This window comes from Ptychodera flava, chromosome 7 (assembly GCF_041260155.1).
Source record: "Ptychodera flava strain L36383 chromosome 7, AS_Pfla_20210202, whole genome shotgun sequence".
NCBI classification, from domain to species: domain Eukaryota; kingdom Metazoa; phylum Hemichordata; class Enteropneusta; family Ptychoderidae; genus Ptychodera; species Ptychodera flava.
In genome coordinates, this window is record NC_091934.1 from 30279836 (window position 1) to 30296260 (window position 16425).

Genomic DNA, 16425 nt, shown 5'->3' on the forward strand with positions numbered 1-16425 from the left:
TAACCTTCATTTTGTTTTGTTTCAAAATTGAAAGGTAATATGAAATTTAAAACTTCTCCAACTCTACTCATGTGCTCATGAATCTGTTCTTTAGTACATTCATATGGAATATTATCAACCAGCACAGAGCAATTCTCATCACAATCAACACTTCCACCTGTTGCCATGGTTGCAAATATGTAAATTAATACAAAAACTCAATTCAAGAAAATGCAAATTACAAATGTTCACCAACGAGAAATGTTACCGAAATAACAATCACAGTCTTAGTGCAATAAATGCAAAAAAAAAAAAACAAACAAAAATTACTCTACAAACTGCAAAAAGTCAGCAAAAGACTTAAATTACAGTTCTCAATAACTCCAAAAAGAAAAACAAAACCAGCACTTCAGTATACTCAAATCAGGTCAATACAGTACAGTGGGAGCCCTAACCACACAAGTCAACATGAAATCATTCACCCACTTGCAATTGCAAAAATGAATATTACAATACAGTGGTTGCACTAATCAAAGCTGACAAATCAACACAGAAAAACAGCAACACAGCCCCACGTTGGGCGCCAAATTATCTAAGCCATACGTACAAGCAAAATGCTATCATGACGTTTCATAATTAAATTTTATACTGGGACTGTGAGCTTTCTGACTTGTGCATGGTCGTTGGGGCTTTTGCTCGCGTAGGTGTTACTGTATACTAAACATAAAATAACACACTGAAGCAAATGGTAAAATTAATAATATATCAAATTAATTATTACCTAGAAAATTGTATTACAGTATCGCTGAGTTCAATACATGAAACTCTCTGTATAAGCACACAATATTGTTCCAACTCGACACACTTTTCAAAAGAAAATATCTAAACTGATAACAGGCATTTAGTGTGAGTCAACATCAAAAGACTACATAAACCTGTTGACAGAGTTCCAAGCAGATAGTTCAACGATGCTATACAGTTATGAACAAACACAACAGCACTCGTATAGGCTTCCAACTGCTGGTACTCTATGGCTTTAGTGTTCAGATACACGGAAATCTTCCTTTGAACTGACAGCAAACTGACTTCTCGGTATCAGCCACTAATATTACAGGATACAGTACTTGGACAAACATATATACTCAGGTAATAAAGTCAACAGCAAGCGAGAGTGTTCTGGAAACACTCGACACAGATGTTTCTCAACTTTTGCTAATTTGCATAATGCACATGGCTGAGTTACTCGTTTCTTTGTGTTCGGCAACTTCTCAAAACAACACAAAACAGAGAAAGTTACTCTTTCCAAACGTCTCACAATGTCAATGACAGCAGCATAGCGTTCGAATTGAAGGTATGTTACAAACTGCAACTGTGTTATATCAAGTTCAGTTATATTTACCAGACTAAATGACACTTCTTTATGAGTTGCAACACAGCATGAACGGGCGTCAATGGCACTATATGTAACAGATTCATCGAAGACTTCCTATGGACCATAAATTACCAAAACACTGACAAACTTGTTCCGAACTGAAGCATGAATTGCTTTAGTTACATATCTTCATGGCAGTACATCAATTTAGGCCGGATGGCACTGTGGGCAAAATGGCCTCTATATTGTTCACTCAAAGTGTGACAATTTTTTGCCGCACATACGCTGAATGAGCGTAAAGAGAGCCAAATCAAGCTTCCGCTTAATGTTGAAAATACGGCTAGTTTTCAATCGGATTCGAACCCACAACATACGGCATCAGTCGCCCAGCTGAGAGGCCACAGACAGAACCACTCGGCTAAATCTCCACTTCCAAAAAAGAGTGGTTCAATAGCCGGCTAAGTTGTTACATTTTTCTGACTGAGACCGCTCAACACGTTGTAGAGTTCGTGAAGCACTCACGCACGCATGCTCACTATCATACATCGCACATACAGACTTTTTATCGAAGCGAAGAAACTTCGCCAAATTTCCTAGCCGCACACCTAAATATTCAGGAAAGAGATGCAGATTCCATTTCCTCATATGTTCCTCTGTCCATTATGATATTTCGGCAATAATTTCATGAATTTATTCTTAAAATACCGAAGCGAAAATACTCTATGCAAAAATAGGCGAAAACACGGCCAACAGCACAAACGATCGTAAACTCGTCATTTCATAAAAATAAGAGGGAAATTTAAAAAACTAAAACCATAGAGTTTGAGTTAACCTTCATGAGATGCTTAATCTCAAATATTGTGAGAAATAACAGCGAAATGAAAAATTTAAACCGGCGGGTTTTTTCAGATGTATTTTTCATTTTACGATGTGCCGAATAATCTCGATTCCCATAGAAAACAATGGCGTTTATGCGCGTCCGATCGACCGAACACATTGCAAACTTCTCGCCGGTTCAAATTTTTTAATTCTGAACCAATGATAATGAAAATTGGCACGGTGATCCTTTGACTAATAAGCAAAAATCGTATCGTTTTAGATTTTTGAATTTCTTCGTAAAATTTGTTTTATTGCCATTCTATTTATTCTGATCACTGAAATATACTGTTGCCGTCAACAATATGGCGATCTGACGGCGTTTACATGTGCAGAACAAGGGTCTGAAATTGACACAAAATAATCAGCAAGTGTCTCCTAAATTGTACAGATCAAATACCTGTCAGGTTGTTGTCTTTTATACAAAATTTGGGTGAATATGAACCATGAACATCGCAGTAAATTGGTAAAAATAACACGAAACGGAAGCGAACTGGTGTAGAGTCTCCACTGTGAACGTGTAGTGAACGTTATCGATCGATATTCTTTTCTTGCGAATTGATACAATGTTGTGTTGCATACCCGCGGATGGCATGGCGCCAAACTTGTCCAAAGAGCGCCAAAATATGCTGAGACATAAAAGTATCACCAAAACTAAACAAATTGTCTTCGATTCAATTTGACTGGAAGAAAACAACCGATACGTTGATTTTATGGTACATAAGTCAATATATACGGGCTGTCATGGAAAAATTCATGGCGTAACCTGAAAATACGAGCGACAGGCGAGCAGATTTCGATCGATATTTTATTGAAATGAAATTGATACAATGTTCGCTGTCGTCACTAGTAACCAGCCCAAAGCGTTGTCCGGCGGGGACGCTGTACCCCGCTGTACTGAACAATTTAGGGCCCTTTTTGCCCATAGTGTGGCTTGGATTAGAGACTGGATGTCTCACTCACTCAGAGCGTACACTGTATGGTGTCACTGCATCCGCCATCTTGTTAGTACACACACTGAATGAATACACAGACTAAGTACCACTGGTGGCGCTCTACATGCTATAGAATTTACATGACAAAGGATGCATTACATCATGCTCTACATGCTAATAAGACCAATATTTCTACGTGTCACATGTCCAAGTGTCAGGGGATCGCAGACAACCTTGATGCCAGAGCTTCCTGAAAATGACATTAAGTGCAGCGAAGGTGCAAAGAAAAATTTGTCTTCACAAACGTTGCGCCTACGCTCTAGCTGTCTGGTAATGATTGGTTTGGCTCACAGATGCGTTACAGTAATTAGCACATGGCAGACCGAGACAAGGAACACTCGAAAGTGAGGCAGGGATAAGAACATAAGACGGCCAATGAGCGAACTGGATTCGGAACAGTAAATATTAATGATACTTGAGGACATATAGGCAGTCAATCAATGAACGCAGATAGGACATAGGGACATAAGACCTACCAATCAACGTGAGCGATGCTGGGATTTAGGACACAAAGTTATGTCCTTAATGGTATACATCTAATAAGACTTGTGCATGAACCAGTTCATGGTAATGTTATCTCAATCTTCACCACAGGTTGACAATCATAAACTCTCATTTATAACCCTTGGTAGAGCTGGTTTTTCATTTGTACAAACAGAATTTCTGACTGCATCAAGTTGGCTTAATCAACAGGAAAGGGTCCTCCAAAGTCGCAGTGTCTCTACACTTTAAAGTTACATGTATAAGCTGAAATGATCACTTCTCCTAGGACCTCACTTTAATAACTCGCTTGCATTGTTTGGGTGTAAACTGAAACCACGAATGAGGCCAAACAAAGAGTCTCCACATAACTACACCCGACTCAGAAGGGCACGAGCTGCACTATTTGGAAGAAACCACTCATTTACAACACGTGAAATCGACACAAACAAAAAGGAATTTTATTGAAATTCAGAGAGCAGTAAATGAGACCACAAGTGTAGATTGAAAAATATCTTTATTTTGTAGTGTAGTGTGTTATATCAACACAAATATCGTAATTATCTTTATTCATTTTGAATCCCATGAAGCAACATGCAGCCACCCCTATACTGAATTATTCAAACCCAGATAAGCTTTATGGCAACATGCCCTCTACATGTACAAAGTGTCTACTGAAACGTAAAACGATATCGCTGACAAGTTAACAAAGTCTCTCGCTAATTACCAAGTGAATCCACTATATGGCCAGCAATGCAGCTGGGTAATTTGCAAATTGGGTGTCCAATTTCCAGTCGCCTTGGCAGTAGCTAGGGGGCACAAAAGAGGATCAGCAGATTGAGTAGATTACGCAGTAAATACCAGGTCTCTGTGAGAGTCGAATCAAGAATAAATGATCAATTTAGTTGACCCTTTTCACATCATGTATGTTAAAACTTACCTTGTCTTTAAGCTTTTCACGATGCTGTTGGCATATATGAAGTAGAAACTTGACAAGCCCAGCGTCTCCTGCAGCAGATGCAAATTGAATGCTGGCGTCTGCACAGTTCCAGAAGATACTGTTCACGGAGTTTAAGTTTTGCCATCTCAGCTCGTCAAAGTACAGATCTTCATCACCGTTACCATAAAAATTAAGGGCTAAATTCATCAGAGACTCTGAAAAATGTATTTTAATCAAAGATGTATATCAATTTTGATATTTTGTTCCCGCGTTCTGTCTAGCTCAAACGTGGTTTTTGTCATTTTTGACAAAGTCAACGACAATGCATAATTGCGAATGCGTTATGTGTTCGATACTGATGTAGAGTTTTTGACAAATCAGATAGACAATCCATTTAGAAATAAATGTGAACTTTCATCTAAATACATGCAAACTAATTTATTGTATTATATCTATTTATCACATTTTGTCATCTGGATCGTTTTTTGCCGAATTTTACATTAATATTTTTCTATTAATGAGCTTTCAAATTACATGGATATTGAACGGTCAGGTGGTATTACATTAACAAGGAATTCCCGTCTGTTTGAATTATTTTGTATGATGCAGTTGCAGCTGATTTGCCGATGAAATTACAGTGCAAGTTGAATCAACTTGAAAGATTCTCAGAACAGAGGGCAATGGAGGTCAATCTTTTTAAATCAAACATCATTGTATTTCGAAATGGGAGATATTTAAGAAATCATGAAAAATGGTTCTTTGCGAGGGAACAAATTGAAACTGTTAAACATTACAATTATCTTGGTGTTTTACTTTTATCTAGACTGTCCTGGTCTCCGGGCAAAGGAAATATAGCAGCAAATGTTTCTAAAGGGCTTTCTTAAATTCATACAGCTATCAGGAAGTTGAGTGGTATATCTGTCGTAGATGCTTTTAAAATATTCGACTCTGTTGTTGTACCTGTTGCCTGTTACGGTAGCGAAATTTGGGGTTTGTTTAATCAGAAAGTAAAAAGCGTGTTCAATTGAAATTTTGTAGATTTATGATAGACGTCAACAGCCATGCAAACAATGAATCTGTACTTGGTGAATGTGGCAGACTGCCTTTGTGTTGCATTTACTTTAAACGTTGTATAACATTTTGGTTGAAGTTACTTCGTGTGGAAAACAGTTGATAAACAAAGGCATGTTATAACATAATAAAAAATTAGATGAGAAAGATAGGCAACCAAAATTAAAAATTACTTCATAGACATGGTTTTGATATCGCCTCGATTGAACAACAAGTTGGAAATCCAGATATACACTTAGGTTTAGTTACACAGGCGATCAGGTATTGTTATAGACAAGAATGGCATCAAGTGATCACAAACTCTGCATTGTAAATTTAAGTCTTTAATTAAACCCCCAAAATATCTGAATATTCTGAAACAGAGGTATAAATTTGTACTGTCAAACTTTCGTCGTTCTAGCCAGAAACTCAATACCGAAACAGGATGTCATTTGAAGATCCCGTATCAGGAAAGGTTATGTATTCATTGCAAAAATGTAAAAGATATTTGAACTGTCGATTATGAATTCCATTTTGTATTTATCTGTCCACGTTATGACGAGATTAGAGAAGAGTGCATACCTAGGTCTATGAGATTAAATCCATCAATTGACAAGTTGACAAGAATTTCATCATATCAAAACCTACACATAATTTGTAAACTTCCTCAGAGTTTATGGTCATCCTTTCAATTTCTAGATGTTACTGTTCCGGACCTATAGTTGTCATGCGATTTTCATTATATTATAATAGTGTATAGTACCACTGCAATAGACTCCCGTTAAAAGGAATTATCTCTATTTTCCATGTGTCTAATTCCTTTTTCTATGCTTGTGTTCAAATTATAAGTTCACAGACTATGGCTTACAGTCATATTCTTTGTATCTGTACGGTGGGCAAAGTCCCTGTATTGAAATAAATCAATTGAAACTGTTCTATGATTAACATGTGCACTATTAACACGATTGGAACTAATATAGGATAATTGGATCTTTATATTTTCTAAATTTCTCAAAAGTGTTAGGTACCCTGTAATATATAATGTTGAAATATTACAAATTACTCATAAAACAAATGTGTAACTTAAAAAGAAAAGCAGATGATCTTATATTTGCAGGTTAAAATGACCTTAATTCACCATCCAATTATCCCAAATTAGTTATTTTTATCCCAAAATATTATCCCAATTAGTTCCAATCGTATTTAGTTTATTCCTGGAAAAGGACCAACCTAAAAATCCATCAACGCCAGCTATACGTTCCGCAATTACCATCCTTCTTTCCTTAGACGTTTCCATGATTATCTTATTTATCACGTCGAGGGCGTCTTTGATTTCTTTGGCCGTCATTTCAGCGAAATTACAGAGTAGGTTCTTGACCAATGCACAGGTCTCTCTCGCCGTCTCGTCTACGCAAGCTGAAACAACAAAAATAGAATTCAAATGTGTATCATGAATTGTTACATTCCAACTTTTCCCCACACAGAAACTGACCTGCTAGGGATTTTAACACATGCATAAATGCATAATACTATTGTTCTCGATGTCTATCTACAAATGTTAGATTAGCCCAATGTTTTGACACCTTTCACTAAGCGCGTATGTGATTGGACAAAATGGCTGTTCTGAGCATTTGCAATTACCCCTAGCCTATGCACTGTTAAGACATCATGTAGCATCATAGGCGGCCCATACATATTGATAAGCTTATTATTGAGTTTTTCTCAGTTTTCTCTGTCACTGTCAGCCCTCTCCTTTTCTTCATGCTCTGACTGATCGTAGTAAATAAAATAAATGATTATATAGCCTAACCTATAGCCTCTTGACTCTTTATTCATTTTACACTCCATTACAAGGACGTATATCTCTCATACACACATGCTGTAATTGATTAGTCAACACAACTAATTATGCTAATCCGTGGACTTATAAGAGGTTGGTCAACATCCGAAAGATAGTGATGTTAATGAAAAAGGGGAAGGTATGAAGATCTTGGGAAACGTGTCCCGAGGACGTCCGTAAACCTAGTGGACGCTTATATATTCATGATATGCGCAAACAAACACTGCTCATTATTCAAAAATAAACGGGAAGTTAGATCGAAAGGAACACTGGAAACGCGCATGCTTTTCGTTGCCAAGCGCCAAATTCTAACATAACTAAGCAGACATGGTCCTGCTCCATGTAACAAATGCCATCCAGAAAGTATCGACCGACCAAGCAGAAAAAGATCGCCGGAGTTGCCGTTTCATGAGTTTTTCAACAAAATTATATAGATGTATGTTTCACGTCGTCGTTTTCTGGGAGTGTATATACCAAGTATAATTTACAAACCGCGTCGTGATTCAAGGCACAATGGTGACACATTAGCAGGAGCACACACTGGAGAATTTTGGCCAGCACTGTGAATTTTTTTAAACCAGTCACCTTCATTTCTCTGCACTCGCTATTAACTCCATGTCTACCGGTAACATATCGTTATTTTCTGTCTCAAAGTACGTACCAGCAACAGGCCTTTGACGTCAAAGTCGGTTATTTTCTGGTGTACGGTAGCAACCAAGCTCATGACTAGAATGACTGTACGGCGTCAAAGAGTTAATGTCGCCGGTTACTTTTTTCGCATAGTAAAAGAGAGTTGGTCGCTACATAGAGCTAGTTTCCAGCTCCATGGTCGCTACTAGTCAGTACTAGTCTAAGGAATTCATCGATTTTCAATCGTGCCTTATGCAGTGTTAGTGCACAAAATTCCCGAAAGAAGCGGCGCACGGGCTATAAAACTTCGTTTATACTGTTAGGCTAGCTTTGGGTCCATATTTTCCACCCAAATTGCCAACACTCATCGACAACATGGTTATTAGGAGCCTACCACTACCAGAAATCCGCTCGAAAATCACCAAGCTATCGCCGTTTTTCCAGCTTTTTCCGACATGGTTACTCGCAGACCGTTCTTTTTCTGGCGTACAAGCGATTGACGAGGCTAAAGTCACCTGAGCGGTGACCTCGCAACATCGAAACACAAACTGACATCACCGATGATGTCGGCCACTACGTTAAGAAGCCTGTGAGAATTTTTACCAGCACTGTGAATTTTTTAAACCAGTCACCGTCATTTCTATTCACTCGCTATTATCTCCATGTCTGCCGGTAACATATCGTTATGGAGAAGTTTAGTTACACGTAATTACGTTCCATCGTCAGCTGATCAGTGATAACCATACGTCGCGTACGTGTAGAACATACGTTCGGAACGGCAAACAACACCTCTACACATACAAATGCAGTCATAATTACGTGTAGTATTTTTTAGATATTCTTGATGATTTCCGCGAATTTAGACAAGAAACCTTGTAAACTATCATGGAAAACATCGTTGATATCATAATATTTCGTAGAGTTTGCACCAGCGCAAGAAGTACTTGCTATATGATTTCCTTACATGAACGAAATGTTTCTTAAAACTTAAACGAATTTCCAATGTTTGTGAGAAAAAATACAGCAAAATTATCGAGAACGCACAGCAGACATTAGGCAGACCACCGTCCCTCCACCCACGGACGGTGGGCAGACAAAACCTTAGCAACACCACCCGATTGAGAGAACCACGCTTAACCACACGAACTTTGACCCTAGTCAAAATCAGGCTTGTCCCTTGGAAATATGTTTACAAGTTTGCCCACATATAAACAACGTAAAGGTCAGAGGTTTCAACTTCCGACTTCCTGCTTTACGGACGTCCTCATGCCATGAACTGCAGGCAAGGCACTGGCAGGGTTTGCACTGTTCGCGACCATTTAAACGTTTGGAATAAGAGTAGCTGGCTCCCCTCGGCCATCGAAATACATTGGCTGCAGTAGATTTTGGATAAATGGTCATGACTGGCCGCAATTTGGTAATTTCTGGACACATTTCAGGAGAGCTTCTTACCTTCCCGTTTTAGTAACCATTCCTATCTTTCGCGATGTTGACCAACCCGTAAAATCCCTGATAAGTCCACGGATTAGCATAATTAGTTGTGTTGACTTATTAATTACAGCATGTGTGTATGAGAGATATACGTCCTTGTAATGGAGTGTAAAATAAATAAAGAGTCACAGAGGCTAGGTTAGGTTATATAAACCATTTATTTTATTTATTCCGATCATTCAGAGCATGAAGAAAGAAGAGAAAATGATAGAGAAAACATTGAAAAACTCAGTAGTACTTATTGGGTCGCCTGTGGTAGCATATTAGCTGTGGAAACGCAGCTATCTGTTGGCGGGGTAGCGGGGATCGCTATGCGGGTCAAAGGTCAACCCCGCCACGGATAGCTGCGGGCCAACTACCAGCGAAAGTGGGCCTATTATGATGACACAATATGTATCGGAACTTTGAACGGCAAAATAAACCAAAGTGAGTCTAATTCAATAAAGTGACCTATACCTGCCTGAACGCTTATTATTGCTCATTCCCTAACTCCTTTTGTGAACAAAATTTCTGGTTCGTTTACGTAATTCGGCTGATTTTCCAAGGCATACTCAAGATTTTCACTCCAGCAGCGAACGTCGACTTCCATCGATATGCTAATAAGGATCTGACCGGCTGTCACGCTATTCTCACATTCAAACGAGGGACGAGAAAAGGGTCCCTGACAAACTTCTGCGTTGATCCGCTGTTACGCCGGTGACGTCTTACGGACTCCTCGTTCCGAAAATTCTGGCGTTCTTGTCAGTGACTCTGAGAGAGTGGTGCAATTCGCAACGCAGTGTAGCGCGCTGTGAAAAATTGCAAATCCGGTGATTTTAGTCCCCACGGACACCGTCCGGGGGACTTTTAGGTTTGGTCATGTCCGTGCATCCGTTCGTCCGTGCGTGCATGCATGCGTGCGTGCGTCCGTCCGTTCACGCAGATATCTCAGACATGCCCAGGTCAATTTCTTTCAAACTTTGCACAAGGATAGTACCCTACCCCATACAGATGCACGTCGATTTGTTTCACAATGCGATCAAATTTGGCCGTGTTAGAGGACTTTTTAGTTTTCATCTCCATAGACTCCCATGTATAAGGCAGTCTCCATAGACTCCCATGTATAAGGCAGTCCATAGACTCCCATGTATAAGGCCAAGAAAAATAAAAATTTAGTTTCTCATCGTATTCATATTGCAAAAAGGATGCAGTGACATAGTTTTTAGTCCCAACGGATAAAGTCCAGGGGATTTATAAATTGGGTCATGTCCGTCCGTGAGTCCATCCGTGAGTCCATCCGTTCACGTAGATATCTCAGATATTTCGACAAAATGTCACGTGACCTCGGTGACCTTTGACCTCAAACATATATATTTGTCCATAACTCAGTAACCACAAGTGCTACACCCTTCATATATGGTATGATGGGAGAGCTTATGATACCACATATTGTACCTCATTAATTATGCGCATATCTAATTTTGAGCGAGCCAATAGAGCTAGAGGTCTGATTTTTGGTATATAGGGATAACTTAGCAATAACAATTTTTTTTTTCAAAATGTCACGTGACCTCGGTGACCTTTGACCTCAAATATACATATTTGTCTATAACTCAGTAACCACAAGTGCTACACCTTCATGTATGGTATGATGGTATGATGGGACACTTTATGAAGCCACATATTGTACCTCATTAATTATGCAATATCTAATTTTGAGCAAGCCAATAGAGCTAGTGGTCTGATTTTTGGTACATAGGGATAACTTAACAATACAATTTTTTTGACAAAATGTCACGGGACCTTGGTGACCTTTGACCTCCAATATACATATTTGTCCATAACTCAATAACCACAAGTGCTACACCCTTCATGTATGGTATGACGGGACACTTTATGACGCCATATATTGAACCTCATTAATTATGCACATATCTAATTTTGAGCGAGGTAATAGAGCTAGAGGTCTGATTTTTGGTATATAGGGATAACTTAGCACTACAATTTTTTTTGACAAAATGTCATGTGACCTTGCAATCTGATTAACATCAGATGTAGAGTACGGCAACGTCTTCTTATGCGTATGCGGTATTCTCTCGCTGTTGCCTCTCACTACAATCTGACCAACTCCCATAGAAGGTCACGTTCAAATCTCGCGCTCTGGCCAAAACAGCCGAACTATCAGAAGGCGCCTTACAGAGAACAATAGGTATGACTCGCAAGCATGCATATGCACAGGACGCACGAAAATCAACAGTGTGTATCCGAGCTATCCACCCAGTTGTTAACAAAGGCGCACAGCGAATTTTCAAATCACCAGTCTGTGATTTTAATGTTTAAACATACCTTTTATTAATAACTGCATGTGCAAACGGAAATCATGTGGACAGATTTTGAGACCAGCTCTGCATACGATGCTGTGTGTTCCCGGCGTAATCTGGCTTCCCACACTACAACCCTGCAGAAAGGAATACACGGCGAGTACGCGTCCTGATTCTGGCCGCGCATGAAAAGCTACCTTTTCTAACTACTTTTGGCCGAGTAACTCATTAGATAACGCCATTAGATACGTTCTTGTAAGATATGGCCAGTTCCTGGACACCTAACCGACCGTGAATCGCTGGTAAACTATATTACAAACGGTTTGGGACGAGAGAAAATTTTTGAATAGAAGAGAGGTCGTCCAGTTGTTAGCTCAGCCCCGTCAGTGGGAGAACTCGGCGAGCTCTCTACAACTTGTACAGGGTGACATTGGCCGCACAGTGTGGTACATTTTTATTTGCTTTCCATTAAAAAAATCTGTAAACTTACGAATTACTACCGTCAAACCATAACACATAAAACGTTATTCATCAACGATCAACGAAGTCATTGTTACTACCAATTTGTACCTCTCGATCGTACGCCCGCCCTACTTGTACTCGCGATCTGCAGAAACGCTGAGGTCGACGTGTTTTTCAGAGTGGACCGTCTTTCTCATTGTTTTCTGAATGTTCAACAAAATAACATCAAAAAACTAAAATTGGCATGCGTGGATCTGTTGACTGTGACGAGAAAATGTACGCAATCATCATATGATCATATGTAAGTGGCCGACCTCTCCCACTGGCCGAGTTGGTTGGCGCATGGATGTAAATAATAGACATCCTTGGTTGGCGCGGGCTCTGGCTGAGCTGGCAACTGGCCGACCTCTGGTTTATATCATTTTTTGCAATCTGTTAGTAAGCGATTGAGTGACTTGGGTAGGCATACATCGGATTTCGGCCGAAAGTTGTTAGAAAAGGTAGTTTTTCGTGCGCGATCCAAGTCGGAAAGGCGGTTGCCGTGTATTCCGCCTGTCAGCATAGTCAGCAGGGCTGTGGTGCCATGGTGGGAGATCAGGCCGGAGATACATCGGGAACACAGAGGGACTGTGATCACTGATCTTACTTTTGAGACATACACATACAGTTAGCAGCGCCCATGCCAGTGAACGACTTTGGCTGCTCAGCTCTACTGTTACTTATACACTCCAGTATAATGTGTACAAGGCAGCCGAGCGGCCACAAATTTGTAGACTGAAATTAGAAAGTGCGTCGATCGTGTTGTGTACTTGACGCTGCAGATGTGAATGACGATTAGATCGTATACGTTTACATGGATCGCGTAACGTGCAATCTGATTGGCTGCTTAAGTGCGCGAGATTTGAACGCGACCTTCTATGGGAGTTGGTCAGATGTAGTGAGAGGCGACAGCGAGAGAATACAGCGTACGCATAAGAAGACGTCGCCGTACTCTACATCTGATTTTAATCAGATTGGTGACCTTGGTGACCTTTGACTTTAAATATACATATTTGTCCGTAACTCAGTAAACACAAGTGCTACACCATGTATGGTATGATGGGACACTTTATGAAGCCACATATTGTATTAATTATGTGCATATCTAATTTTCAGCGAATCAGTAGAGCTAGAGGTCTGATTTTGGGTACATAGGGATAACTTAGCAATACAATTTTTTTTGACAAAATGTCATGTGACCTTGGTGACCTTTGACCTCAATATACATATTTGTCCATAACTCAGTAACCACAAGTGCTACACCCTTCATGTATGGTATGATGGTATGATGGGACACTTTATGAAGCCACATATTGTACCTCATTAATTATGCACATATCTAATTTTGAGCCAGGTAATAGAGCTAGAGGTCTGATTTTTGTATATAGGGATTACTTAGCACTACAATTTTTTTGACAAAATGTCATGTGACCTTGGTGACCTTTGACTTTAAATATACATATTTGTCCGTAACTCAGTAAACACAAGTGCTACACCATGTATGGTATGATGGGACACTTTATGAAGCCACATATTGTGTTAATTATGTGCATATCTAATTTTCAGCGAATCAATAGAGCTAGAGGTCTGATTTTGGGTATATAGGGGTAACTTAGGAATACATCTTTTTTGACAAAATGTCATGTGACCTTGGTGACCTTTGACCTCAAATATACATATTTGTCAATAACTCAGTAACCACAAGTGCTACACCCTTCATATATCTTATGATGGGAGAGCTAATGATACCACATATTGTACCTCATTAATTATGTGCATATCTAATTTTGAGCGAGCCAATAGAGCTAGAGGTCTGATTTTTGATATATAGGGATAACTTAGGAATACAATTTTTTTTACAAAATGTCACATGACCTCGGCGACCTTTGACCTCAAATATACATATTTTTCAATAACTCAGTAACCACAAGTGGTACACCCTTCATATATGGTATGATGGGAGACCTTATGATGCTTCATACTGTACCTCATTAAGTATGCATAAATCTAATTCTGAGCAAACCCATAGAGCTTGATGTCTTATTTTTGGTATATAGGGATAACTATAGGATAGATATTTTTTGACCAAATGTCATGTGACCTCAATGACCTTTGACCTGAAATATACGTTTATGTCGATAAATACATAACTACAAGTGCTATGTCCTTTATATTTAGTAGGGTGGCAGACCTTATGACAACACACGCTTAACCTCATTAATTATGCACACATCTAATTCGGGGCAAGGGAATAGAGCTAGAGGTCTGATTTTTGGCATGTAGGGATTAATTAGCAATACATTTTTTTTTCAAAATGTCATGTGACCTTATGACCTTTGACCTTAATTATACATATATATACATAACTCGGTAACCACAAGTTCTATACCCTCCAATTCTGATAGGATATTAGACCTTAAGATGTCACATCTTGTACCTCATTATTATGTACATATGTATTCTTGCCTGGCCAATACAGCTAGAGGTCTGATCTTTTTTCCCGATTTAGAACCATAACTTAGACATGCCTCATGTGTTTCAAATTGGGAACAATGACTTAGACCTATGTGCCCATAGATCTCAACATATACACTCCAGTGATACTTCTCAGTGACCACATTTCCCTGCCCCATCAAGACTAATACTCCTATTACAAGTGGGGACTATGTCATTGTCAGTGACTTGTTTTTAAAGAGTCTGAACTTAGCCCACAAGTGCTCCATTTTATTTTGTAATTGATTATGGTCTTTGTACAAATAACAATTTACGTTTTATCTTTAAATTTACGATGTTTACGTTGTTAGTATTATTAATCACATTCACGGGCATGTAAACAGACCAATGCTATAGAAATAACGGACGACGCGCTGACCATTAACGTTTATTTGTGGGCAAGGGCGAGAGGAAAGCCAAAAATTAACAGGCGAGGCGTGCCGAGCCCGTTTACTTTGGCTTTCCTCGGGCCCGCGCCCATAAATAAAATTAATGGTCAGGGCGGAGTCTGTTATTTACAATATATTATCAACAAACTCCCCAAAACCGTCAAAATTTACGAAAATTTCCCGTTCGAACGACAACAGGGCCCCAGAACTGGTCAGTGAGTAGTGCGTGCGCTGCAAAAATTTTGCAAATCCGGATATTCTTTTGAAAAAAGTGTCTAAGTTTGGCCCACAAGTGCTCCATTTTATTTTGTGATTGATTATTATCTTTGTACAAATCACAATTGTCGTTTTAGCTTCAAAGTTACTATGGTTGTGATATTATTCATATTCACGGGCATGTAAACAGACCATTAATGTGTATTTGTGGTCAGTCATGTGGTTCAGCTCGATGAATTAAATGCGACGTACAGGGCATGGTTATAGCGGCTTACTTGCTACGCATGCGCAGATTCATAATATACTATGCGACTAACCGGAAGTGTACCCTACTTTCATAGGCCCTGCCATGTTTTTTTGAGTACTCGTAAATAAACAAATACGATACGTGCAAGTTATTATTTTATAACATGCCATTTATAAAATATATCTCTTTTATAAGCCCGTAAGCAGTATTATCCACCTTGTCGCTAATACAAAATATCGTTAATATCACGCTAAAAATAGAAAAAGGGAGAAAACTGTCGTGCATATGAACGAACGCATACGCAAAGAATGCTGGGATCGAATTTTAGAAAAGCGCCCCCTGTGTCAATAACTAGATTCAAAAATTGCCAGTTTTGAGATAGAACGCTATAGTTTTCAGCTTGCAAGTGGAAGGTTTGCAGTGCAGTTACCATTGCAATGATAATGATGGCACAATACGTCCCTTGTTTTAATTACAATAGGCTGTTATCATGGTAAACATTGTCAATTTTTGTCCAACATTTTTACACATTACAGAAAATCTATACCTGCAATGCTGCAGGGTTTGACGTCGTGTACGTATGTGAGCTGCTTTCATAAGAGGGAAACTCGGTATTGTTGTCATGC

General features: G+C 39.2%; 1 protein-coding gene across 1 annotated transcript in view; it reads right to left on the bottom strand.

The window, feature by feature from the left end:
* Positions 1-16425, bottom strand: part of LOC139136432 (uncharacterized) — a 50986-nt gene that overhangs the window by 16103 nt on the left and 18458 nt on the right. The window contains exons 6-7 of the mRNA XM_070704157.1: positions 6923-7108; positions 4643-4857 (exon numbers count right to left, since the gene is read on the bottom strand). Coding sequence (XP_070560258.1) covers positions 4643-4857; positions 6923-7108 — 401 coding nt within the window. The remainder of the gene's footprint in view (positions 1-4642; positions 4858-6922; positions 7109-16425) is intronic.